At 35.0% G+C, this 27,849-nt stretch overlaps 1 protein-coding gene across 1 annotated transcript in view; it reads left to right on the forward strand.

Annotated features, from left to right (window-relative positions):
* ntrk3b (neurotrophic tyrosine kinase, receptor, type 3b) overlaps positions 1 to 27,849 on the forward strand; it is a 126,138-nt gene that overhangs the window by 82,946 nt on the left and 15,343 nt on the right. Inside the window, exon 12 of the mRNA XM_016545819.1 lies at positions 16,152 to 16,340. Within this exon, the coding sequence (XP_016401305.1) occupies positions 16,152 to 16,340 (189 nt within the window). The remainder of the gene's footprint in view (positions 1 to 16,151; positions 16,341 to 27,849) is intronic.

Here is a 27,849-nt window from a genome sequence, read left to right on the forward strand (position 1 = left end):
ATTACTTCACTGATAATCCTCTCTATGGAAAAGCGATCGGCACAAAAGAGTCAAAACTGACAGGGCTCGTTTCCCAAAGCAACTACGGTCGCAAGTAACTTAATGTCGTTATAGTTCAATGTAATTTAAAAAACACAGTTCGTTAACGATGCTTTTGGGAAAAACACCCCAGATCTATCCAGTTTAATTCACACTGGTTTCGTTAAACAAAATAAATGAATCATTTAAAAGATTGAATGCAAGTAACTTAATGTCGTTATAGTTCAATGTAATTTTAAAAACACAGTTCGTTAACGATGCTTTTGGGAAAAACACCCCAGAACTTTTATTTCATGCATGATTCGTATGGATCTGTTAACTGAATGCAAAGTGTGAATTCTAGGAGAATTCGTTGTCATTTTTCAATTAAATTCTTAGAAATATTAAACGTAATGATAACCATTCAACACTCAAAATATGAGAAAATAGATAGACGAGTTACTGGATAAAATTTTACTGGTTTTGTGGTCCAGGGTCACATATAGTATGCTTGGTCACATCTTAATATCACATCAGACATCTGAAATGCCATGAGATCTGCTTTTTGCCAAATATTTGGGAGGAAGAGTCACAACTCATGATGGTAACATCACTAACTGCATGTGACAGGGTTTATTTTAGCTTCATCACAAAAACCCTCCCCTTTGCCTCCCTCCATGCTCTTTGCCCTGATAGCTCACCTGCCTATTAAGATCCTATCATCGCTGTCACAAGGGCTTAAACCTTCCTCGGCAACATTACTGCAATAAGCCAAGGGCTGTTTAGCACACATCATCAAACCCAAAGTTTTCATGCCTGACTGACTCACCTTGCCCCAGCCAATGAAGCAGTCAGTGGAGCCACACATAGAACAACAGCTCACATGTGAAGACACCCACCCACATGTCTGCAGCGACCCTGACATGCAGTTTCTTTGACAGACGGCCACGTACAAAGACATACTGAAGCTGTCGCTGATACGGAACAATAACCGTTTTCTGATGTCAAAATCACAGTAAGGAATGGCTGCCTTTTTTCCTCCTCCTCAAATGTGGAACTGGGCCATTCAGCTCCATTTTTCAATTCTGAAAAGCACTTCACTCCATTAAGATTGGGGTTTAAAAGGATACTTTCCCCATTGAATTAATGCACTGTGCGGTTTCAACCATATTCCTGCCCTACCTGCGACCGAACAAGTATCTGTAATCACCTCATTTTGGTAATAAAAATGAGCATATACCCCTCTTGAGATGGGAAACGCCTCTGTTCCAAAAAATCCTTACTCATCTCGTATTTTATCATTGTTTCAGGTTAATTTGTTGCTTAAGTGCTCCCCAGCTCTCACACAGTGCCAATATGAACCCATTATGCCTGACTGTAGCAGTATTTGGTATTATAAGTGGTGTTTGCTAAAGCATTTGAACAAACCTGAAACCTGAAAAAGTATTAAACTTTGACGCATTACTCATCCTGCACTGTTTGCACTACAGACATGCATGATACCTCAATTCATGTGGCTTAGTGAGGCCTTTTTTTGCGCCATCAGACTTCCGACATCAGACAAAACAGAAGAAAGCCCATAGACTTACATTGAAAACGTCATTCGAGCCATATCTAGAGACTAGCTTTTGACATGGGATAGGCAACCACCCAGAACACCGTCCATCATGGAGGTGCATTTTGTATAGATGCTCTTTTTTTTTTTTAAAGAAAATGCTAAAGGTTGTACAAAAATCAGCCAACTGGAACTTGAATTGCAATCATAGGAAGAGGACTTCACCTAATCCTATCTATCCATCCATCCATCTATATCTATCCATCCATTCATTCATTCCGTCCATACATCCACTTATCTGTCCATCCATCCAATTGTCCACCCATTCATGCATACATCCATCCAATTGTCCATCTGTCCATCTATCCGTCTCTCCATCCATCCATCCATTCCTTCTGTCCATCCATCCATCCATCTATTGAAATTTGACATCTGTTGAAATCCATCCATCTAGTCACCAGTCAATTCATCCATCTATCCGTCCATCCATCCATCTATTCTTCCATTCATCCATCCATCTGTCCATCCTTTTATTCTGTCCATCCAATCATCCATCCATCCATCCATCCACCCAATCATCCATCCATTAATTCCATCCATACATCTACCTATTTGACCATCCATTCATCTGTCCATCCTTTTATTCCGTCCATCCATCCATCCATCCATCCATCCATCCATTCATTCCGTCCATCCATCCATTCATTCCGTCCATCCATCCATCATCCATTCATTCCGTCCATCCATCCATCCATTCATTCATTCCGTCCATCCATCCATTCATCCATCCATCCATTCATTCCGTCCATACATCTACCTATTTGACCATCCATTCATCTGTCCATCTTTTTATTCCATCCATCCAACAATCCATCCGTCCGTCCGTTCATCCATGAAATTTGACATCCATCTTTGAAATTTAAATTGCAATTGTGTGTCCTATTTGCTAACTCAATTCAAATTAAATTTAAATTCTGCTGTTTTAAAGCAACTTAACATTAATCATATATGTATATATGTTCTAAATTAAATTCGGAAATACTCACAACCCTGGTATTTTTTTATTTGTTTATTTATTTATTTTATTTTTTTGCAGTATGGTCTCTGTTTGTAGTAACCTGTGGATAAACTTATGCTTTTCTGTGATTGAGCTGCTGTAAAGAACCTCTTTTTTCCAACATACTACATAGTACTGCATAGTAAAATCACTTAACCTCTCAATGCTGTTCACCAGACAGATACTGCTCATCTCAACTCTATTATATAGGGAATAGGGGACATTGATAAACGCTGTTCTCTCCCTCTTAAGGCTGTATGAAATGGAGATGAAGGTGTGTGTCATGCAGAGACGAGGGGTCATTATCGGCCCCCTAAAGGCAGTGCACTAAATCAATTTCACGCTAGTGAAATGGCTCAGTCCCTCTTGCCGTAACACCATTAAACATGATATGAAGCTGACACGGTCTGAACGTGCTTTGATAATGATTGGGGTGAGCACATGTAGATTATACAAAAACAGTTTGTGTGCAGTTAATTGTGAACTGGTGAGATGAAATTGTTCCGGAACATTCAGTCCATGGTCAGAATTCTCAATACAGACATGTTTGGTTTATTTTGGGCTTGTGTTTGTGGATCATTCTAGGTGAGGAGAATAAATCTTCAGCTAAAACTCATGATTAAACAAAATAGCTGTATTTGATAGAGTGAGAGGTTATTGACCATTAGGTGCAATACAATACAAACTGTGCTGCAAAATTTAATGGATTATAAATCAGTAAAGATGCTAAGATATATATATTGTATCTTGTGTGTCTGTATGTGTGTGTGTGTGTGTATATATATATATATATATATATATATATATATATAGTTGAAACGTGCAGCATTTATTCAAAATAGAAAGCGTTTGTAACATTCTAAATCAATTTAATATGATCTTGCTGAATAAAAGTATCAATTATAAAATAATAAAAATATATTAAAAAAAGTACCACAATTGTCCTATAGCTTATGCAAAATTTTAGTATTTTGTAGCACCTGTTTCCATACATGCATATATGTACATGCATTTATCCTGATCCTGATTATCCACGCTCTATATCCCAGTCTTCCAATGATTCTGTCTGACCTGCGCAATACGTTTTTGAAAACACGGGGGCATTTTGTGCATTAACTTTAGCGGAACTGTCATCTATAATAGGCAATTTCTGTGATCGTCATGGTGTGTTGCCACGGTTGTCACAGGAGAGGGGGACGCGATAGTGAAGTGTGCTGTAGGGATGGAGAAGTCATTTCTTTTCCACACCGAATCAAGACTGTGTTTCCCCCTCATCAGTGTTCAGCATCCATTGATGGGTCACTTAATTTAATAGAGGCTCCACAATGCTCATAACGTCAATGATGTGAGCTGTCGCGGTGCAGAATCAGAGTCTGTGTTAGTGTACACACATCTCAAGCCTTTGTGTTTCCTGAAGGAATTACCAGTGTTTGCATGGCAACAAAAATTATAGGCAGCATAAATGGACAAATAGACTTTTTTTTAGTGAGAAAGAAGATCAATCAGAACAGAAACAAGACCAAGTGCAATTCAGAATGCAGATTTTTACAATGATGTCTTCGCTGTTGGCTACACTTTGAATACTGAACATTCTATCAGTATAAATCAATGTGAGATTTTCAAACTTTTTCCTTTACTTTCTTAAAAAGTATATGGTTTATACTAATTAAATATAAATAGCACACCTGAGGCTAAAATTATAAGTTATATATATAATTATAAGTTTGAATAGAGTCTGTATGTTAACATGGTCCAGGCTGACTTAACAAAAGTTTTGAACAAAGGAAAATGAATACAGTGTTTCATTGCAAGCAGTATAATTATACAATGCAATGCCACTTTGATGTACATTTTTGCATAAAGAACTTTTTGTCTATTTGCACTGAAATGAGATTACTTACATTTAAGCAAAAAGTATGTGAAAATAGCATGTTTTCTGTTGTCTGGAAGCCCTAAGAGGTCATGCATTGTTATCGCTCTGTCTTTTTCAGGCAAAAAAACGTTTAATTTATCTGTCAAACAACATTATATAAGTATGCAGACTCAAGTTGGCGGGAAGTAAAATTGTCCACATGTTCAGAATCACTGTAGGGTCTGTGATGATAAAGTTGTAGTTGCAAATGAGGCACCTGGTGACTCTTCTTGGAATAGGAGTTCGTTGAATAGTCAGTTAAAGGAAATGCATTCACTCTCAAGACATCTGAGATGTAAATGAATTTGTCTTCATCAGAACAGATTTGGAGAAATTTATCATTACATCACTTGCTCACCAATAAATCCTCTGCAGTGAATGAGTGCCGTCAGAATGAGAGTTCAAACAGCTGATAAAAACTTCATAATAATCCACAAATATGAGTCCTCTATCCATAATTTTGGGTGAACTATTGATTTAAGGCCATCTGACCAACAGGTCACTGTCATGAGGACATCTTGTGTTTCGTTAAATAAAGAAAGTGAATTATATTGGAACTGCATCAGTAAGATGTAAACGTTAAATGAATTGCTTTCATAGTAGATGATTTTGTGGTGGCTAAAGGCAAGAATGTTGCTGGATTGAGCCCTAGATGATCAGATCCATGAAGTATGACCATTGTGCCTTTGAGTAAAGCATTTAACCCCAGTTGCTCCAAGGGAATTGTTGCTGTAGTAAATGTAATGTAGGTTGCTTTGGATAAAAGTATCCACTAAATGAAAATAAATCTCTAAATCTGTCATTTTTCAGTCACCAGGGTTAAATTGTTGTTCCCCCTGACAGGATAATATGCACAATTTATGGCGTATTGTGATAATATTGCATTGTGAGATCCTTGGCAACTCGAAAATCGAATGTTTTCCTTATTTTCTTTTCAGCATATTTAGGATCTCTGTTGAAGGCATGCGGAGAGTCACGTATCTCAGACACTAGTCAATGACACAGTCATCCATCCAGTTGATCTGCTAGAGGAACACTTGTAGCCTTTCACTGTACATCTCAAAAACACCGTCTGCCATGTTCTGATACCAGCGTCATCCCTCAGAGAACACGTCATGTTCACTGTAGATGAGTGGGCGAATGCAAATCAGTCTTATTTCCAGCACTCTAGTGTTTGTTAAACAGCACAGAAATCACTGCACTCTCAGAATCACACACCCCGAAAATAGTCTATAATCGTTTTAATCCCAGATGTGGGAGGAAGTCGCTTTTTTAAAGATCACAATTTGCTTTTGAAAAATATCAGCACACACTGTGTGTTTGAGAATTTGAAACACTCATCTTCCTCTTATGTTGATCAAACAAACGGAATATTCTTAGTGCCAGCCTTTTTTTTTCTTTTGCCCTTAGACTTTAGCAGAGAGAAACAGTTAAATGATATATATATATATATATATATATATTTTATTTTATATATATTTTACAGTTTATAATACATAATAAAACATACAAAGTGTGTGTGTGTGTGTGTGTGTGTGTGTGTGCGTGCGCGTTTTTGTGACAAATGTGTTAAAGTGATTGTAAAGACTTATATTGTTAGGAAATATTTATATTTTGAAAAAATGCTGTTCTTTTTATTTTATTTATAACTTTGTATTCATCAAAGAATCCTGAAAAAAGTATCACAGGTTAAAAAAAAAACATTGATAATAAATCTGAATATTAGAATGATTTCTGAAGGATCATGTGACACTGAAGACTCAATATGTGAGTGTGCTCTGCTTATCATGTCACATTGTTAGCTTAGCAACATACACTCAAACTCAACCACGAGTGTCTTAATTAAGAAATTAAGAAATGCTGTTTGTGTGCCATGACCGTGAAGAGGGTTGCTACAAATGTAGGGCACTTCAAACCAGTCAATTTTGAGGTTCCATGTTGTTAGTATGCTGTCTTAGGCGCTAACAGCCTAATTAGATAAGCAAGACCGCTCACTAGGTTTTGGAAAAGAGCTATTGTAAATCTGTCTAATTGCTGCACTAAGAGAGACATGTCAAGAGTTCATCTGAATGGAAGTGATATATATTCAGGTGATTATATACAGTGCAGTAGTTAATTGGCAGGATTTAATGGATGGCGTGGTCCTCTCAAACATGAGTTAAAAGATACTGGTAATCATATATGCATCAATCATATATTATGTATTACTTGTCCCATTTAGTCTTCACTTTGTGTGCCAATCTAATTACCCTCTCTGGGACATGGGCTTTCTGGAAATCACTAAGAGAAAAACCATGAATCATGTTGCATCCTCAAGAACTTGATGAATCAGACCAGTGTTGGTTAGTGTTTGCAGAACGGCAGCAACTTTAAGTGGCACAAAAAGCTACCCACTTATATTAATTGCAGACATTAGCAGAGCATCTTTCTGAGGACTAATACAACAATTACAGATGGACAAGCATGCGATATGGGTATTCATTTGGATTCACACATAACCAAATGACTTCAAGGGCAGCATTGGAAAATCAAAAAAGGGTTGGAACTTCAAAAACGTTGCTATCGTTCAGCAGCACACAGATTGCTGGAGGATATTCTGCCTCGTGTAAGAAATAAACTGAAAGGGTTATGGACAGAATTTATTGAAATCCTAACAAAAGCAGTTTGCATTCTCTCAAACAGTGATAAGCCTCAGGCAGCATTCAGTGCTGCAAAGCCCCCTCATCGTGTATTTATATGACATCTGAAAGAGCAGGAATTAAGAAAACACAGTGTGAATGTTTGATAACTGTAGAAATGATTTAAATGCATCGGAAGCTCTCCCTCTGACTAAAGCATAACATTGAAGTTTGTCATTAGTGCTGTTTAGAATAGAAGTGCCACTTTACATTAAAGTGTTATCCTTAAAGAGGTCATATTGTGAAAAATATATGTATTTTTTCTTGATGCTTTGAAAGCGAACAGTTTGATGTAATTAATTAGTAAACCTGGCTATGGAAGAATCCTTGACTAATATTTTCAAGGGCATTTATCCACAAAATCAAAAGCAAGCATGCCAGCAAGCAAGCTGAATGAATGAATGAATGAATGAACGAACGAACGAACAAATGTTTTTTAATTAAATGTAAATTCATGTTCTAGTCAAATTTTCTTGGTTAAATAAACATTACTTACACTATCAGGAAAAAAAAAAACAGATTTAGTATTTTTACATTAACAATAATAGGCTATTCTATTTATTAAAACCAAGTCTCATCAGTTTAGCATTTTACATGAATAATTACTCAATTTAAACAATATATTTTATTACAATATATTGATGCAAAATATATATATTTTTATATTTTATTATTAATTATATATTTTATTTATTAACTGGTGTTCAGCTGTTCTTTTTGATAATAAACTTATTTTTGGATCATCAGTCATCAGAGCTCGGTAAACACTGGTCACCAAAGGCTGGACTGGGGTTAAAATTCGGCCCTGGACAATTCCAGCTTATCCGGCCCACGTGTTGTGTGAATGTTTTGCTGGGTTATAGGGCTTTACATTAGAGTAAATAAATGAATAAATAAAACAGGACAGAAACAAATAATGATATTATTGAATTCACAGCAAATGCAACAAACTTAATAATGCATTTTTGTCACTTGCACTTGACAGTAAAGCACTGATTTTGAGCTAGAATGCATTCATCATTTCCTCACCCTCATGTCGTTCCAAACACAACTGTGGAAGACAAAAGAAGATATTTTGTAGAACGTTACCAAAAACCATTTTGGTTACCCTTGATCTCTACTGTATAGAAAAAAAAATCTAGAATTTCTCAAATTTTATGTTCCACAGAATAAAGAAATTCATACTGGTTTGGAATGAGACGATGGCGAGTAAATGATGACAATTTACATTTTTGTGTGAACTATCCCTTTAAGGACTTTAACATTTGTATGTTAACACTGATATTTATGTTAACACTGATATTTATCTGTAATCAGGCTCTTATTGAATTAACATTTTACTTTAATTAAAATTAATTAGAACTAAACATTTAAAGAGAAAGAAGATATTAAAGTGCCCCTATTATGCCATTTTTAAGGTTGCTAATATTCCACTGCGTACAGCGAAACGCCCATTGCCATGACGGAATGACAGCCCTGGAGACTTGTCAATACATAGAAAAGATGGTATCGATTGTACCTTACCAATTCGAGCCGGAGTCTGATGATGAAACGGTTGAACTGGCTGATCGACAAGAGACTGATTCGCAAGCACGACTGGAGCAGGACGTTTCTCAGTGGTAAGTGTCAAGTGTTAACAAGTTTGTGGTGATTATAAGATGTGATAAAACAAATTTACTCTCACAGCGCATCTTCTCGACATGATGTTAACCACACGGAAATTTTACTCTCACGTCGTCGCAAGTTGACGACGTAGAACGTGGAATGCGAATGTGTTACTTTGTGACGTAGAGCCGTAACAGAATAAGATTCGAATTCCTGACGACTCGTTTAGGCGATTGCGAGCTGACTCTTTTTTTTGATAGACAATAACTTTATTTATCGTGCACTGTCAGCTTCACAACTTTGCAGATAGTTTATGTTCACATACAGCTACATGACACACTGCATGAAAGGTAATATTCGAAAAGGTATAATAGGGGCACTTTAAAGCTATTCTGTTCAGTTATCCACATTATCACATCTGAATGGACCAAGCGTTGCGCTGTTTATCACTTTACATCGTGGCGGAAGCACAGCGCACCTTCGCCATCAAATGTGCGGGTGACTGATCATGTTTTAATGACTCATCAATGTTTTAATTTATTTGTTTCTCCAATAATTCTGCAGACAATTCTCCAATGTCTGCTACTACTAGTCAAAACTGCAACTCTGGCAATCACTATAAATAGCTACATGAATCTAAATTAAATATTTCTCATATCTGCCTTTGATGAGCAAAAACAGTGTTGACAGGGGAATCCCTGTGTTCTAGACACTGTAACAGGGTCACAGACACAACATGAAAACAAAAATGCTTTTATTTTTAACAAGTGTTTGAATTATTAAATGAAGCGTTTTGCACTTTCTCTCGTTTTGTTCTCATTTTGAGCTTGTTTGTTCCTGTGAACTTGTCACTTTGTTCTTGTGATGGGATTAACACAGCTACATTATGATTTAAGAGCTGCAAAATATAGCCCAAGGGCCCCTATGCACACGCGTGTGTGTGTGTGTGTGTGACTTGTTTGTTTAATGAACCTCTTGGACTACCCGTGGAATTCTATCTAGAATTAACTGGAGAGCTAAAAAGAAATGCTGATTTAATACATGTTATGTAACCGTCTGTGGCACGACTTGAGGAGAATCAGACAATAATTACATTCTTGCCTCCAGCACTGTGTCTGATTGAGCCCATTATGCTAACCCAGATTTTGGGTGACAGCGGCTCACCTCTGTGATTATCTGTACTGCACATTTAAGATTAGCTGGTGTGTATTTCAGCTTTCTGTTTGCCACGGTATTTGCAGATGTATTTCCTAGACTTTTGGAGTTGTGATTGAACCCACGCTGGTGCTTTGGTCTGGCGAGCTTCAGGAGATTGTCTGTGGTTATTGATGTGATTTCCTTCCCTTCAGGCCTAATAGAACCAAACTTGGCACCCTGCATTCATTTGTCTATAAATTCATTTGGATTCACATATAGACATACAAACATTTCCTAACATTTATCACAGAGGGAGCTTTATGATAAAGTATATATATTCTCTGGAATATAGTAAAACACAAAAGCAAAATACATATATTTTGTATGTCTATTCTGTATTTTTTTTTATATTTATTTACATGCTTAATTTATATATTTACAAAATATATTTCACACCATTGGCAGGGATGTCAAAATGTTCATTTTGGATAATGTATTTGCTTTAAACCTTTGTTGTATTCAGTTATTGGCTTCATTATTGACTGGTTCTTGAGTTCTTTACCAATTGAATAACCTGTATGAGATTGGTTAAAATAAAAAAGGCTGTTTTATTGCTAGTGGAATTGCCAAGTTCTGTCATCAGACGGTTTTTCATAGAAGTTTACATTGATTACCATAATAGCCAACAATAAACCACACACTCAAGTTAATGCAACCCATAAAACCGAGATTGATTATCGATCAGTCTTAATCATTAACAAAAGCTATGGTTATGTTTGTGGAATGCAGTTCAAGTATACTGCACAGTATACAGTATATAATGCTTTCCATTTAGTAAGAATATATATGTGATACAGAATGCTTGTTGCACATATGTTGTATGTTTTAAACAGTAGTCTGCTACGTTGTTGTCACATGACCATATTTAATTTAGCAAGTGTCATCGAAATTATATTTCAGAAATATGAACAGCTATTTTTGATTATTTTTTTCCATCAAAATAGTCTATAAAGGATGTTAAAAATTGTTGCCTTGGTTACAGTGTTTTGTATTTGTAGGACAGTGTAAGAGTACTGTGTTATTGCAACAGTCAATGTCACATGTCACTAAATGGTAAATGTGATGTCTATAATTAAAAAAATAATAATAATAATAATTCACACAACAGATATCTATGGAAGCTTGTTTCCACCACAGGTAAAAAAAATAAAAAATAATAATAATATTTTTTAAAAAAGGTAATTGCGACTTTTCTTCTCACAGTTCAGACTTTTGAGTTGCATTTTTGAGTTTATATCACAATTCATACTTTTTTTTGTGATATAAAATCAGAATTCAGAGAAATTGCAAGACAAACCCACAACTTGGAGGAAAAAAAAACAGATTTGCAAGATATAAACCCAGAATTGGGAAATGTAGCTCTGAATTGTAAGAAAAAAACAATAATTCTGAGTTTATATCTCACAATTTTGAGTTCGTATGTCATAACTTTTTTTTCTCAGAATTGTAAGAAAAAAAGTGAATTGTGAGTAAATTTTTTCCATAGCATCCATAGATATTCATACAACCTTAAACACTTTGCATTGTCAGATCATTTGCAGTAAATAGAATGAATATGTTTGTAATCTTTATTCTACATAGCTTCCTCTCATTTGAGTTCAGTATGAAGTGTTGTGCTAGCACTAAAGAGTCCAAATCTATTTTCTCTGCGTCTTGGCCTGCTGCTGTGGGTTTTGAATGTAGCTCGTTGAGTTTTCTTTGCACTGTTGGATCAGTGAAGTCATGGGGCCGTGCAGTAGCCTGATCGATAGCAGTCTTACTGTCAGAATATGAATGATCACATGTTTCTGTGCGCTGCCTGCGACTCTGTAATAAAAGGTAAATATTTAATGGCCCCTGCTCAATCGTGGTCCACCACCTACTGCCCAGGATGATGCAACCTTATCAATTTTGATCACACCTCCCTCGGTTTAAATGGTTGGAGTCTGACTGATGAAAGCAGCTCTTTATTTTTTCATTGCAGTTCTGTTCAGGAGAATGTGTGCTACTGTAGACTAGGAATCAAGCTGCGCCAATGATTGTATAGTGCTTGCTTAGCTTTTCTAATGTTCATGAAGCCTTGGTAACATTATGAATTACACGAGTTGTAGTTTTTCCATGTTAAGTTAGTCACATGCCCACTACGTTTCTGTTTTTAGTCTGTTCAATACAGTTGCAGAATGTTCTCGACTATTGAGTTTGATTATTTTTATTTACCCTTGTAACATATTGACATATTGTTTGCGAACTGATGTGGTTGTACAACGACAAACACATTTTTTACATTTTACATTACTTTTTTTTTTTTGCATAACAAATGATTAATTCCATTTTGATACATATAGGTATCTAACTGTTACAAACATGTCCGGTTCATATTTAACACCAAAATCAAAGAAAGAGATAAAGTATAATTTGCTTGATAAAATTAAGCATTTTTTCTTCTTCTTCTTTTTTCATTTTTATGACAATTGAGCACATTTTTTCCATTTCTATAATATTTAATTGCATATTCCCATTAATATTCAATCATTACTCTAAAAAAAACAACAACTCAATATTGTACAGTATGTAGTATTCATGGTATTTGTTATATCTGTTTTAATTTATGCTAATTTTATGCTGAGTAGTAATGAGAATCAAATCAGAATTACCACTTAGAATGATTGTAATGAGTTTTGATCCAGATTTATTTAATATGTTGAGGGTAAATGTGCTAATTTGTTATGAAAATAATGTCATTAAAATCTTAAATGCTCTTAAAATATGCCTCTCTTAATGCAATAATAAATAAATATTTAAATACATTTACCTATTTATTTTTCAGGGTAAAATTACCTTGGATTTTCGTGAGATACAGCCCATTAACATCAGTGGCTAAAGACAAACTAAACTTGTATGATGCATATGGTAGGTTTAGCATTCTTGTAGAATAAAATATTCTCCTGCTTTTCTCCCAAAGCTTTTTATACAATCATAAACAAAATAAATGATCGGCCCAATGGAGGAGTCATAAATTTCCTATAGCCTACTTCGTGAAGGATCATCAATAACGGCCGATATTCAGACACTCCCTCAGAGTGAGATTTGACTGGGAACACCAAGACTTACACTCAAATGTTTAATATCGAACTCTCAGATTTACTTTGTGCCAACAAGCATCATTTCTCACTAGGACCCTAAATGTCAAACTCAAAAGACGTGGTTCTGTACATGAGGTGTGTTTACTTCTACCTACGTGTTCTGTCACCACATGAGCTACTGAGCAGAGGCTTCACCAGTTCAGATAATTGCAGAAGATTGCAAAACTTCTTCTATCTGACATTCATGTACATTCACATTTGAGACCTTTAGTAGATGCTCTTATCCAGAATACACATTACTGTTGTGGTCAAACATGCAATTTAAATACATGGCTACAGCTAAAACCTTATGCCTTATTCAAAGCCTAATAAATTCAACACGCAATACAAATAAACAAGCCATGTCACTTGTGCACGTCACTTTCAGTCTGGTGTTTGCGTCTTGTCTGCGGATCTGCTGTTATGGCAAGACTTCACACACCTTGCACCTAGGGTTGTATTTGCGGGGGTTACACCTAGCAAGTCTGGGCAATGCTCCATAACCCTGAGACAGTCAAGGTGAGGAAAAAAAAAAACATTTCAGGTCTCTTCAACTGCTACTGGCACAAGAGTTGGTGAGATTTATTGATTTGATGAAAAACTATTATTTCTGATGTTATAGCCTTTGAAATTCACAGGATGTGACAACCTCACCTAGTGAGCTGCCTACCTAGACAGCATTTGAAAGCATCATGGGGCACAAAGACTTAAGCGGTCTTTTAAGATCTCCTCATTTGGCCAATTTGCATGATGTGTATCCTTCACTGAGAGGGCAAAACCAAAATGGATCTTGACTAGCTAATTTAAAATAGTCCAAGATGGCTTGTGGACATAAATGTGGAATATAAATATATATTTAATCTTATTAAAAAGTGAATATTTTACCCAATATTTCTTGTGTGTGTGTGTGTGTGTGTGTAGATAAAGGGCTGCAAGGATGACAAACCAGAAGCTTCACACTGATTTCCTTTAACAAAACCCAATAGGATTTTTCTATTTGTTTTTGGATTATTAAATAAATAATAATAAAAAAAAATGTAAAGGTGTACACTGTAAAAAATGATCATGATTTTCAAGGTAAAAGACTGTAAAAATGGTATGGTTTAATGGTAAAAACCTATATAACTGTAATAGATCTAACCTTATATTTAATGTAATTATACAGTAAAATACTGTTAAATTTACAGTTTTTGAAAGTGAAAAAGAACCATTTATTGTGTAATTTACAGTGGGAAAACTATAAATTGACACTCTCAGAATTCCCTGTGTGACACTTCAACTATGCTGCTTAGTTTTTCTTATAACTTATGTACATTAGGTTTTTTTTATCTTACATCTAATCTTGTTAATTATTGTTTAATGCATTATTATAGTGTCCTGCATGTTACCATAATGGTGTTTAGTATCTGTGTGAATGACACTGTGCACCTTTTATATATTAGTATTTACCTCAGCTTGTGGAAAAGCTGCTTGTGATGAGCTTTGATTCATCATGTGACTTTCTCATCACCACCTGTTTTTGGTGGTTGTCAGTGTACAAAACAGATATTAATACTTCAGTATATCAGTTAATGAAATACCTTTTTTTACAGTGAATTTTAGTTAAATCTGTAAAACATACAATGTTGCTACAATATTTTTATTGTACATTTCTTGCAACCACAGCTGCTTGTATTTTACCTTAATTTTTTTATTTATTTATTTATTTTTTTATATAGTGTATGATACTTACACATTTTGTTCAACAAGATAATCTTCACAAATTAACACAACTTTCATGAATTTTGAAGCCTAAATACTACAGATAAATGACTTCAGTGTCACCACCACCAAGCTCTTTCAAAGTCTTTCAATCTGAATTTAAAAAAAGTTATAAAGTTTGAGTTGAAATAGTTTGCTAGAGCTCAATTATAAACATAGCAAGGCTGTAAGATCAGAGTTATATGAATTTACCTGTTCACCGTGATGACATTTATAGTCCCCAACAAGCTCTGTAGTTCAATTTCATTTTTAAGCAACGTAAAAGCGTAAGTCACGAGTTGGGTATTACTGATATATTCATGTTGTAGAATAAAACATGAAAATACCATGAGCTTATTTCAGACATCTAACCAAAAACCTATTCGAAAAACCCACTGACATCAGGATGATGGAACCAGAAATTTTAGGACTCATTCCTGCAGCACTCTGTAGACAGTAAGGCAGCTCACTAGGTTTTGAAACAGAGCTAGAGATTTTCATTAGAAAATCTGGGTATTCAGACAAATGGGATTCATTTTCACATTAGGATAACAGAATTTCACATCAAGCATTAAAGGGGTCATATGATGCTATTTAAATTTTTCCTTTCTCTTTGGAGTGTTACAAGCTCTTGGTGCATAAAGAAGATCTGTAAAGTTGCAAACACTAAAGTCTCAAAACCAAAGATGCTCATTAGGTGGGTTTACAGATATCTGTTCAGGTCTGAACTATTACAAACAGGTTTTAGACATTTGAGGAGACAAAAAAACAACATTCAGTACTTCAGTCCCTCTGTGTTGATGATTTGCTTGGTTGGCCATGTTTAAACCGGTCCCCTGAGTGTGCTTGTGAACAAACGACTGTTTTGAAGAGTCCTGTTTTGAGGTGGGCTTGTTGAAAATGATATGTTTAACAGCGGTAACACCACCCTTCCTTCCCAATTCTCCAATTCAGCTCTATGGCTCTCCCTCAGGTGGCAAATTTGGATGATTTTAAACCACTGTCAATTTCACAATGAATAAATAAGTAAACTTGATGAAAGCATTTTTGTCGTCTTTGTAGTCTTGTGAAGGTTTTATGTTGTGAAATGAGCCGATGGTTGTTAAGTCATCCTGTTTAGCTGGTGTTTAAAGTATAATGTCTCCTTTGGCTCTTTACAAAGATAGTAATCAGCATTTAAATTTGGATCAAAGCCATGTTGTGGTAGAACATCTTTGTTTTTTTCAATGCTTCTAAATAACATTCACTCTGGTTGTACGTTTATCATTACTTTGTGCTTGCTCTGCAGGCCCAGTGGCAGTCATCAGCGGTGAGGAAGACTCTGCAAGCCCTCTTCATCATGTCAACCATGGTATCGTCACACACTGCTCTCTCGACGCGGGACCGGACGCCGTCGTAATCGGCATGAGTCGCATTCCTGTCATCGAGAACCCGCAGTACTTTCGACATGGACACAACTGCAACAAGCCAACCACTTGTGAGTACACGTTTCACTGTTTGATGTTGTGATCCATTTCAGTGTGGTTGGATCTAAAAATACAATTTGACCCTATTTACGCTACCATTCAGAAGTTACAAAAAATTTTACAAAGGCCATGTACACACTGCAGCTAAAAATTGGTTGTCAGTTCACCTTTTCCTGTTCTGTACACACACTTCAGTAATTTACAGGAGTGACAAACGCATTTGCAGAAATTCTGTGTGTATTGAACCGAACTGTTGTTAATGATGTATTTAAATGCGTATAAGTGTTGTGTCTCTTTTCTGCATGCGTGGTGCAAGAAATCACAGTGAACCAGGTGCAATTTGACTCATTAGTGTTGCCAGATCTCGCAAATAAGAACAAGGCCGTAAAAAACTTAAATCCAAATGCGTTATCTTGGAAATTTGCCACATACCAAAATATCGCGACCTGCACCTGCATTCTTTATTAACTCCATAAACTAGATTGTATAAGCCAAGCCCAAACAACAAACCCGCAGATGCTTAAATAGTGTTGCTTATAATAAGTGGACATGGCAACCCTTCAAGAGTGTGCTCTGCCAAGCAACCTTCCAAACGTAAACACAACATGACGGCTCTGTCGACGATGGTTTAATTAATATCGCCGAACATAATGAGTCTTTGGTCACTGTAATATTTCCAAAAATAGCAGATACCAACCACTGAAGATGCCAAAACGTTGCTATGGTTACCATGGTATCAGTCATAGCCATTTCAAAAGTGAATTCTGTTCCGTACACACACAAAACTGTAATTTAGGGAATTCACTCCCGTATTTAAATGCGGTTGTCACTCCTGAAACTTTACAGTGTGTACGTGGCCAAAATATTTATATTTCAAATAAATTATGTTCTTTTGAACTATTCAAATGTATTACATTTTCCACAAAAATATTTAGCAGCACAGCTGTTTTCATCAATGATATGAAATTTTCTACAGCACTAAATCAGCATATTAGAATGATTTCTGAAGGATCATGTGACACTGAAGACTGGAGTAATGATGCTGAAAATTCATTCAAATTAACATATTTTACATTTTAAAATATTAGAATAGCATTGGTGAGCATAAGAGACTTCATTCAATAACATTATAGAAATCTTACCGACCCCAAACTTTTGAACAGTAGTGTATATTAATACTGTTCCTGTATGTAATGATTCATCTGCACAATTATTTCAGTTGTGGTTTTGAATGCCCACTTTTCAAAATCTAATTCCTAAAGGATAAAATACAATCCAAAAAACAAAAACAAAAAACAAATCTAAGGGCAGCTGCATGAATTTGAGCTGCTTATGTAGCTTGCTTTTTTTTCTGATTTTTAATTAATTTGAATTTTGTACAGTATGCAAATGCATGGTCAACCTACATTTTTGAGTGACAACATGTTTAATAAAACTAAATCAATTTTACATGATAAAAAATAAAATACTTCCTCATGGCCACATAATTACATATTTCAGAATGAATATTTTTAATGGTGATGGAAATAATTCCTGTGTTTATGAAAGTCGCTACGCTTGTCCTTTTAACTAGCCTGCAGTATATCCTCATCATATAGTGCAGGATATGGGTCACTATGAAGATATAGTGTTAATAAGCACAATAGTGTTAAAAATAGATGACTTTTGGATACCCGTAGCTTGCACTTATTGCAGAGTGCATGGGAACAGATGCCAACTCCATTGTTTAGTATAAATGGCCAGGAATGTAAATGTAGAGCTCCTGCCCAGAAGTGTTTTCGTTAGCCAGTTTTAGAGGCTAAAAGGGGCCCTGATTTTTTTTATAGCACATAGTATGGTATATATGGAGACACAGACTTGCACACATCAACACACACAGTCTATTTATATTCCAGGCACAAAACAGTGGTCTATTCACAGGGTGCACTGATAGCTATGAAAAGGAATCCAAAGGCAAAGGACAATCACATTTTGCCCTCATGAATAAATTAACTCTTTATGCATAATGGATTGCATAAAATCTTTATGGCTGTAGATACAGTGGGTACGGAAAGTATTCAGACCCCCTTAAATTTTTCACTCTTTGTTATATTGCAGCCATTTGCTAAAATCATTTAAGTTAATTTTTTTTCCTCAATGTACACACAGCACCCCATATTGACAGAAAAACACAGCATGGTGTGCCCACATCTGATGAGTGTGTGATATTTAAATGGCAGTTATCTGCTTAAGATAGGGTATATTTTTTACTTCTCAGGCTGTGGGCTACTAGAATGCACTTTATGTGCTAGCTGTAGTAAGCTGAATCATTTATATAAAGATACACCTTATAAAAATGGTCCAAGGTTCAGGTCCTCATTATTTTTTTATAGATAGAACATAAACTAGTGAGGAGTGTGGGATGGATATCAGACCAGTTTCACCCAGTTAACAGTTTACAGTTTTAGATATCTAATCACAATCCAAATCCGTAAAGAATACAACATGCAGACTTCAGCTTAGAGGATGTGGATTACAGGGCAGATCTTACAAAACGTACAAATACATATTACAAGTACGTCATATTTCATCCCCAAATCAAAATGAAGAAATAATATGTATAGCATGAATAAGATCAAACCTATTTTTAGGACTGTGATTGTGGATTTTTCATTGTGATTTCTATCACATTTTCACTATAGCAGGGTTTCTGCGGGTCTTAAAAGTCTTTAAATCAGAGCAGAAAGCCTTAAATTCATAAAGTCACAGCATTAAATGTTGCATGCACTGCAAAAAAAAAAAAAAATGAATATCTTCCTCAGTATTTTTGTTTGTTTTCCAATTCAAATATACACAACCTTAAATCAAGATACATTTACTTTCGAAGGAAAGATATGAATTTGTTTTCTGAGAAACTGAACGAAATTAAGTTTATGCTTAAAACAAGAACAGACCTGTCAGTCGAATTAAGTAGGTATAAGTTCTTGTTTTATTCATAAACTCCATTTTTATCAATTTCTCATAAAACAAGACTTCATATGTCACTTTTGCATCTACAGAAAATGTATCTTGATTTTAAGAATGTTTAGACATTTACACTGGAAAACAATACAAAAATACTGATAAAGAACTTTTTTTTTTTTTTGCAGTTATTTCCATATTCAAGTGTTTGGGAGCAGAGTTATTCCAGCCTTAAGCTTTTGATATTGACATCGACATTTAGAGAACATATTGACATTGTGTTCCCTTCAAATTATTCCTTAAACTTTCTTTACTTGGTCTTAAAAGGATCTTTGAAAAAATCTTAAATTTACCTTCATAAAACCTGCAGAAACCATGTATAACATTGTCATTATTGTATTTGTAATATTTGAAATAATATGTTAATAATATTTACACAAAGTAATACTTCATACTGCAAAATTTAAACTGCAATTCATAAAAAAATATATGCATTATTGTATTCCTTTACTGTAATACATGAATGAGAATCTAATAATGGGAATAATGGGAACTTAGAAGTAAAATCTGGACGCATTATGGTCATTTGTGGAAAAATGGCTTTAATTGTCATGAATGTCACAATGCAAGAAAAAAAATATTTGATCCTAAAATAGACTTAATTTTTATGCTAAATATGCTAAATGTGAAATTTCCCTGTAAGAGTGTAATTTCTACAGGAATTTTGACACATAAAAATATAACTTTAATTACCGTTTTATCTGTAGACTGCTGCAGTAGGTGTATTTTTGAAAGGAAGCTGTTGCACGGTTTCAAGTAAGCGAGTCCCTTGAGCCATAACATGCTGACTTTTCAGGAATCCATAAGATGACTGACTCACACAAGCTATTCTGCAATTAGTTGTGCTGCATTTACTTTCCTTTTCAACCCAAGGTGAGTTCATGCCTGAACTACACAGCATCTCCGTTGGTTAGCTCCAACTAACTAACACAAACTAGCGGGAAGTCGTGGCCTAATGGTTAGAGAGTCGGACTCGTAACCCAAAGGTTGCGGGTTCGAGTCTCGTACCGGCAGGGATTGTAGGTGGGGGGAGTGAATGTACAGCGCTCTCTCCCACCTTCAATACCACGACTGAGGTGCCCTTGAGCAAGGCACCGAACCCCCAACTGCTCCCCGGGCGCTGACCACTGCTGCCCACTGCTCCGGGTGTGTGTTTACTGCTGTGTGTGTGCACTTTGGATGGGACAAATGCAGAGCACTAATTCAGAGTATGGGTCACCATACTTGGCCACATGTCACTTCACTTCAACTAGAGTTTTGCTTTACCTAGATCCAAGAATAATCTCTAGCGCCTTGTTTTTACATGACGACATGAATTTGCTTTGTGTCACAGATCTGTTTTAGGAGAACAGTCTAAACTGCCTAAATTGTTAAAGACATTCCTTCACTTTGCATTTTGCCATCACGAAACAAGATTATGCTAACATAACACATTTATTTCAGAAGAACAAGGGAAATTATGTTTTCCGTGAGATGGCCCTTTAATTTCTTAAATTATTAATCATGAAATATTTGCAGCTGGGATTTTTGGCATAAGTCATGGGAAATACAGCGGCTGGATCACGTGCAATAGACTGAAGATCATTATTCAGATATAGCAGTATTCCTAGAGGAAGTGAGTGCACTAGCATCTACAATGAGCTCCTGTGAGTACAAAGGCTATAAATACAAGATCCTGACTGTGCATTGCAAATATGGATGATTTTGAGCAGTGCTGCGTTTGCCACATTTATCAGATTGTCAGATTATGTCCCTTGAATTTAAACTAAATGTCATCAATGATCTGTGAGTATAAAGGCTATAAATACAAGATCCGGACTGTGCATTGCAAATATGGATGATTTTGAGCAGTGCTGCGTTTGCCACATTTATCAGATTATGTCCCTTGAATAAAACAAAATGTCATCAATGATCGATAAAAATAAATAATTCAGAATAAATCTTTTTTTTTATTTACCTTTTTTTTTTTAATTAAAGGTGCCGAAATAAATGTTATGTTCCAGGCTGTGCAAGGGATGTGATGTGCAGGGATGGGTTGGTGTCTGTATTCAGAAAGGCAAGGAAAACAAATAACGCGCATTCTAATAAAATAACGCGAGCCACTAAAGGGATATGTTAGCTGCTTGCTAGCGGTAGCCTGTTACATTACAGTATATAAGATTTCACTTACCACATAAACAGAGTAAGGAGAGATGACTGAGGAATGTCCCTTGAATAAAACAAAATGTCATCAATGATCGATAAAAATAAATAATTCAGAATAAATCTTTTTTTTTATTTACCTTTTTTTTTTTAATTAAAGGTGCCATAGAATGGAAAACTGTATTTACCTTGGCATAGTTGAATAATAACAGTTCTGTACATGGAAATGACATACCATGAGCCTCAAACACCATTGTTTCCTCCTTCTTATGTAAATCTCATGCATGCAAAAGACCACTGAAAAATAGGCGAATCAGAACATAACACTGACTGTGACGTTACAGTCGGGATCACTAATAGTTACGCCCCCAACATTTGCATATACCCGCCCATGTTCTGTGCCTGCGCAGCCGAATCATCAGAAGTTCTGCAGGTATTGTGAAGAAACAAGGAAAATGGCAGATCATGGAAATAAATGTTATGTTCCAGGCTGTGCAGGGATGGGTTGGTGTCTGTATTCAGAAAGGCACGGAAAACAAATAACGCATACCTTCTATGTAGATATCAGAGAACAATTTAAAATATTGTATAAATGCATTCTATGGCACCTTTAAGTCTCTTATGCTCACAATTCTCAACACTATTTTCAACACTGACAATTATAAGAAACCTTATTAATAATTGAGCACCAAATCAGCATTTTAGAATGATTTCTGAAGGATCATGTGACCAGTGTTCGAACTATACCGTGGACTTTGGGGGAGCCCACTTGTTTTTTGTTTTTTTTAACGGGGGGGGCGGGGCGTGAATGTAGGCTTACAATGTAGGCTTACAATGACTTACAAAGATACATAACATAACTACTTGCTTTATGCAAGCGCTATATAGGATAAATCACTATACAGGATTACCCTATTATCACATGAACAACGGTTAAAGTTACTCGTCGTCAGGCTACAGAAGAATACCATAATTCCTCCGTTCAATTAGGCCTCGAGACATCGAGAGTCACGCAGACCTATAACAACCCAGCCACAACACATAATTGCGAATAACATGCCTTACCTTAACACAGAATCGACCACAGAGTCCAGCGTTTATATTTTTTCTACGAATCTTTGAGTTAACATGTACTAAACATGAGTGGAATTTGCACCGCAGCGCCCCCACACCTTGATGCTCATGACAAGAATAGCATGTATAGTTATCTTTATTGAAGTGAATTGGGTTTAAATCGCCGTCATGCATGAATGAATGATATTTTTGCAATTTAACACATAATAATCCACAATGATAACATTACACAAAACTGAAATTGCACGTCAAAATAACACATTGTCAATATTTTTTGAGACCCCCCAAAATTTCACAAATCACGTTTTCAGGGGAGCCCATGTCTTATTAAGGGGAGCCGAGCTCCCCCTAGCTCCCCCGTAGTTCGCACCCTGCATGTGACACTGAAGACTGGAGAAATGATGCTGAAAATTCTGCTTTGCATCAGGGGAATAAATTACATTTTAAAATATTTTCAAATAGACAACAGTTATTTTAAATTCTAAAATATTTTTAAAATATTACTGTTTTTGGATGCCTGTCGTCACATAATGTCTCTATTAGATATTTAAAAACACATTAGACTGCAATTATGTACTGTATGCAAGAATGAAAACAATGACTTTCCATTTTAAACAACCCGTCTTAAAGATACAGTTGAGAAGAGCAGTTGTTTTATCATACTCCTGCAATATCCATTCATTTCTCCCACTTCGTCAGATTAGTGACAGTGACTGCTGATATTTGTATTCAGCAGTGACCGTTTTGTGTCCTGTTCACATTGAACTGCTCAGGACGGTTAGAGAAGATATATCCATGCTGATGTCTCCTGCGTACACCTTCATTGTTCTGGACACAATTACTTCGATTGCATTGTTTCAAGGTAACATTTAATGACAAGCTGAATTTATCAGGCTTGAGAGTGAGAAGACAAAGGCATGCGCTCAGAAAAAGGGCATTGTAAATTAATGCAGGCCAGGTTTAATGGAGCTCTGAACGTGCACACCTTCACAAAGATTCTGATTCAATCCATCTATTGTTAGTGCTCATAATTGAACTACCATCTCATCAAATCATCTCCGTGAAGGTGGACACCGACACAAACCAGGTGCTTGATAACAACTGATCAGCCATATTTGTGAATACTGGAGGTATTATGGGAGGAAATCATTTTCTGAAAAAGGCTAGCATCCCGATTACTTTTTGAGAATTGTATTTTTTATTTATTTTTTAAACGTTCCTCTTCTAGTTTGAAATTTGTGCATTTCTTTGAATTTCAGTTCATTTTAATTCTAGTGTGCATTTTATTTACACATTTCTTTTCTAGTTGAAAATTAAACATTGCATTTGTGAATTTCAGTTCATTTTAAATTCGTCTTAAATTGAAAAATTCACATTATTTGTACATTCATTTATACACTTATTACATTTGTGAATTTCTTTGAATTTCAGTTCATTTTAATTATGCTGCCTTAAATTAAAATGAGCATTTTACTTTATTTATACATTCCTTTTCTAGTTGAAAAATGACATTACATTTGTGAAATTCTTTGGATTTCAGTTCAGTTTAATTATACTTTCTTAAATTCAAGTTAGCATTTAATTTGTTTATTCATACATTCCTTTTCTAGCTGAAAATTACACTTACTGCATTTGTGAATTTCTTTGAATTTCATTTAATTTTAATTCTACTTCCTCAAATTCAAATTTTAATTATACATTCCTTTCCTAGTTGAAAATGACATTTGTGAATTTGTTTGAATTTCAATTCATATTAATTCTACTTCCTTTTTTTTTCTTCAATTAAAATTCAGGATATTGAATTATAATTCAAATGGCATTCAATTCAGTTCTGAATAGTGTACAACCCTGTTCTTATTCGGTTTACCTCTACGAACTGGCCTATTTCTCTCTTCATCAGGACATTCCAAATTGTTGAATATGTAAATGTGGGCAGTCATGTGTTCATTGTTATAACACCATAGTGATGCTTTCAGAATAAGCTTGTTTAGCATTTTAAATTGATGAATTGAATTCCTTTTAACTGAGAAATTTTGATTGCTTCAATAAGAATGAACAGCATTATTTTTAATCATAGATTTTTGCTGCCACAAACACACCTGCCTGTGTGCTCTCCTAATTTCAGCCTTCAGGGGCTGATACAGGTTCAGTCAGGGTGAGGAATAAATAAATGGCAATGAGTCTTGGGATAGTGCCTTTCTAATTCAGAGTCTTTCCACAAATGGATTGTGGTAAATAGGCAGCGGAGGGAGCCGGGCTTTACCGGTCGGGTGGGAAGCTGAAGGTTAAGCTAACCCATCCCAGACTCTTACGGCAGGTGCACATGTAATTGTTCACTCAGAGGACGGGACAACCCCAGTGGACCACTTAATGGAAGAACAAGTGAATATAAATGAGGTGTTGGGGGACGGGAAGGTGCTCCAGACTTGACCTGATCCTGCTTCAATCCACTAGATCCCTGCTGCTTGAGTCTCTGAGAGTCAATGATGATTGTAGCACTTGATACTGGATGTCTGTCAGTGGCTCAAGTGTCATACTGAATATAATCTTGCCGTTTTATTGACAGTTTGTATACTTTTATGAAGCACGTACCGGTTTCAAGTTAAGTGTTTATTAAAATATTCAATTTATGACTGTCAATAAAATAGAGCTTGATGCAAAAAAAAAGTCAGTATAACGTCTTGCCATAAGGGCAACAATAAATGTGGTTTTATAATTACAGTTACCATATAAAAAAGATATGATTCATTACAATGTGGATTATAAATATTTTATCATTATTTGCATATTTAAAATTTATTGTCAACAAATTAAATATAAATAATAACTTGAAAACACTATATATGTGACCCTGGAGCACAAAACCAGTCTTAAGTCGCTGGGGTATATTTGTAGCAATAGCCAAAAATACATTGTATGGGTCAAAATTATCGATTTTTCTTTTATGCCAAAAATCATTAGAATATTAAGTAAAGATCATGTTCCATGAAGATATTTTGTAAATTTCCTACCGTAAATATATCAAAACTTAATTTTTGATTAGTAATATGCATTGCTAAGGACTTCATTTGGATAACTTTAAAGGCGATTTTCTCAATATATTTTTTTAATTTTTTGCACCCTCAGATTCCAGATTTTCAAATAGTTGTATCTCGACCAAATATTAACAAACCATACATCAATGGAAAGCTTATTTATTCAGCTTTCAGATGATGTATAATTTTTAAAAATTGACACTTAAGACTGGTTTTGTGTTCCAGGGTCACATGTGTTTTATAAAAATATTCATAATCCACATTGTAATGCATCATTTCTTTTTCATAATAACTAATTATAAAATCACATTTATTGTATGCCACATTTGAATGCATTACAATACTCATCTAGTAATGCAACAAAAACATGTACAATTATAAAATGTTAGAATGTGACTGATGTACTTGTTGATCGTATGCTTTGATGCATCTTATTCTTTATTACAATAAATATGCATTTATAAGTATTATAATTATTGTGAAATGATTGTGTATTATAAATGATTATAGATGATATTAACTCTGGTTACAGCTAAAGGCTATAAAAACACATTCAACTTATTACAATGTGCATTAGAAGGCATTATATGAATATTTTATAATGCATTATATATACAAACACACACATACACACTTCAGTTGGCATTGCCAATTTGTTCTGCATGGATCTACACTCAGAAAAAAACTACAAAAGCTGTCACTGGGTTGCTACCTTTTCAAACAGTACTTTTGTATCTTATTTATCCCTAAAAGATGCATATTAGTACCTTAAAAGGTGCATATTAATATCTAAAGAGCACATATTAGTACCTTTTTTTTCTGAGAGTGTACTTTTGTTTACCCAGAATATGCTGATTTATAAAAACTGGAAATGTACAGGACTAATTATTATCTTTTATTGCAAAACACACTGTTTTGCCTCAGAATAGCAGCTTTGACCCAATGACCAAAACATTATATAAATTCACAATATCTCTGTGTGTGGCTTCACCATAGCAACCACTACAAGGACACGCATAGAGCAAATGGTTATTTTTGATCTGACAGCAGTATAACAGGATATATGATATGTTTACATCATGCGTGTGAATAATAGCCTGTGGTGTCAGTTGATTCATTTAGAAACTTATATCTACATAACTGTTTGCCTTTATTAATGAAATGTTTGGTAGAGGCCAATGAGTAGATAGTTAAATAATTAGATATAGGAAAAGAGAGGCTGTTATGTTTGTGTAGAGTCATATATGTAGACTTTTTTCTAGCCTTTTTGTGGTAGAGCGTTTTTGCTTTTAAGCTACTTTAAATTTAAGCTACAAATAATTGGAAATGACAATGAACATTGATGGCAAAGCATTACAAGTCCCAGGTGAGTTCCCTTTTACAATTGACTCATTTGCATCACACTCGTTTTGTTTTGAAAACGAGAACTCAAGAGGAGACAAAAAACACGCAGAAAATATCCAGCTGTAACTGTGAGCAGCAATTCTAGAACACCATCTGCATGGGAACTGACCTTTTACACAATGCGAACAGCTCACGATTGAAGCCTTTATTTACACTTGTACAAGTATGCATAAACACATCATGCACAACGGGCGCATACAGATAACCTGTCACTCATATTTCATTTGGCTCGGGTTTCCACACTCATTTTTGCCACCTGTTCCTGAGGAACATTGTCTCTTGTGATGATATTATTTGGATAATTGTATGCCTGGACCTCTCTCGTCATTGTATGATCATATATTATGGAAGTTGATGAGATTCACTGACAGAGCTTTTTGTTTTTTGTTCATAAAAAAACAAAAAAAAAAACATAATTCCAAACACATATGCTATGTTCTGGGGAAAACAAGACATACTGTACAACAACATTACTTTAAATAAAGCTAAAATAATATATAAATATTAAATTAAAAGCTTAAACTGGATTAGAAATGTTGCCTTGGCTACTTGGTATCACTCAGATACTATTATAGTTTTTATTAATATTTTGAATTATTTTTTATTTTCTGTTTAATACTTTTCTGTTTATTTTTCATTTGTAGTATATATATATATAGTTTAATAATCCTGTGGGCAACTAACTGAAATTAAAGCAAGTTTAAGAAGTACTAAAATTTCAAATACATTTACTTCAACTAAAAATGTAATTGAAACTGAAAATATTAAAGCTAATTCAAAATATTAATAAATACAATAATAGTTCAATGATATAATTATAAAAACAACACAGCAGTATCCTTTTACAATCCAGTCTCATTTTACT

This window comes from Sinocyclocheilus rhinocerous, unplaced genomic scaffold, assembly GCF_001515625.1.
Source record: "Sinocyclocheilus rhinocerous isolate Xijiao unplaced genomic scaffold, SAMN03320098_v1.1 scaffold760, whole genome shotgun sequence".
Taxonomy (NCBI): Eukaryota; Metazoa; Chordata; class Actinopteri; order Cypriniformes; family Cyprinidae; genus Sinocyclocheilus; species Sinocyclocheilus rhinocerous.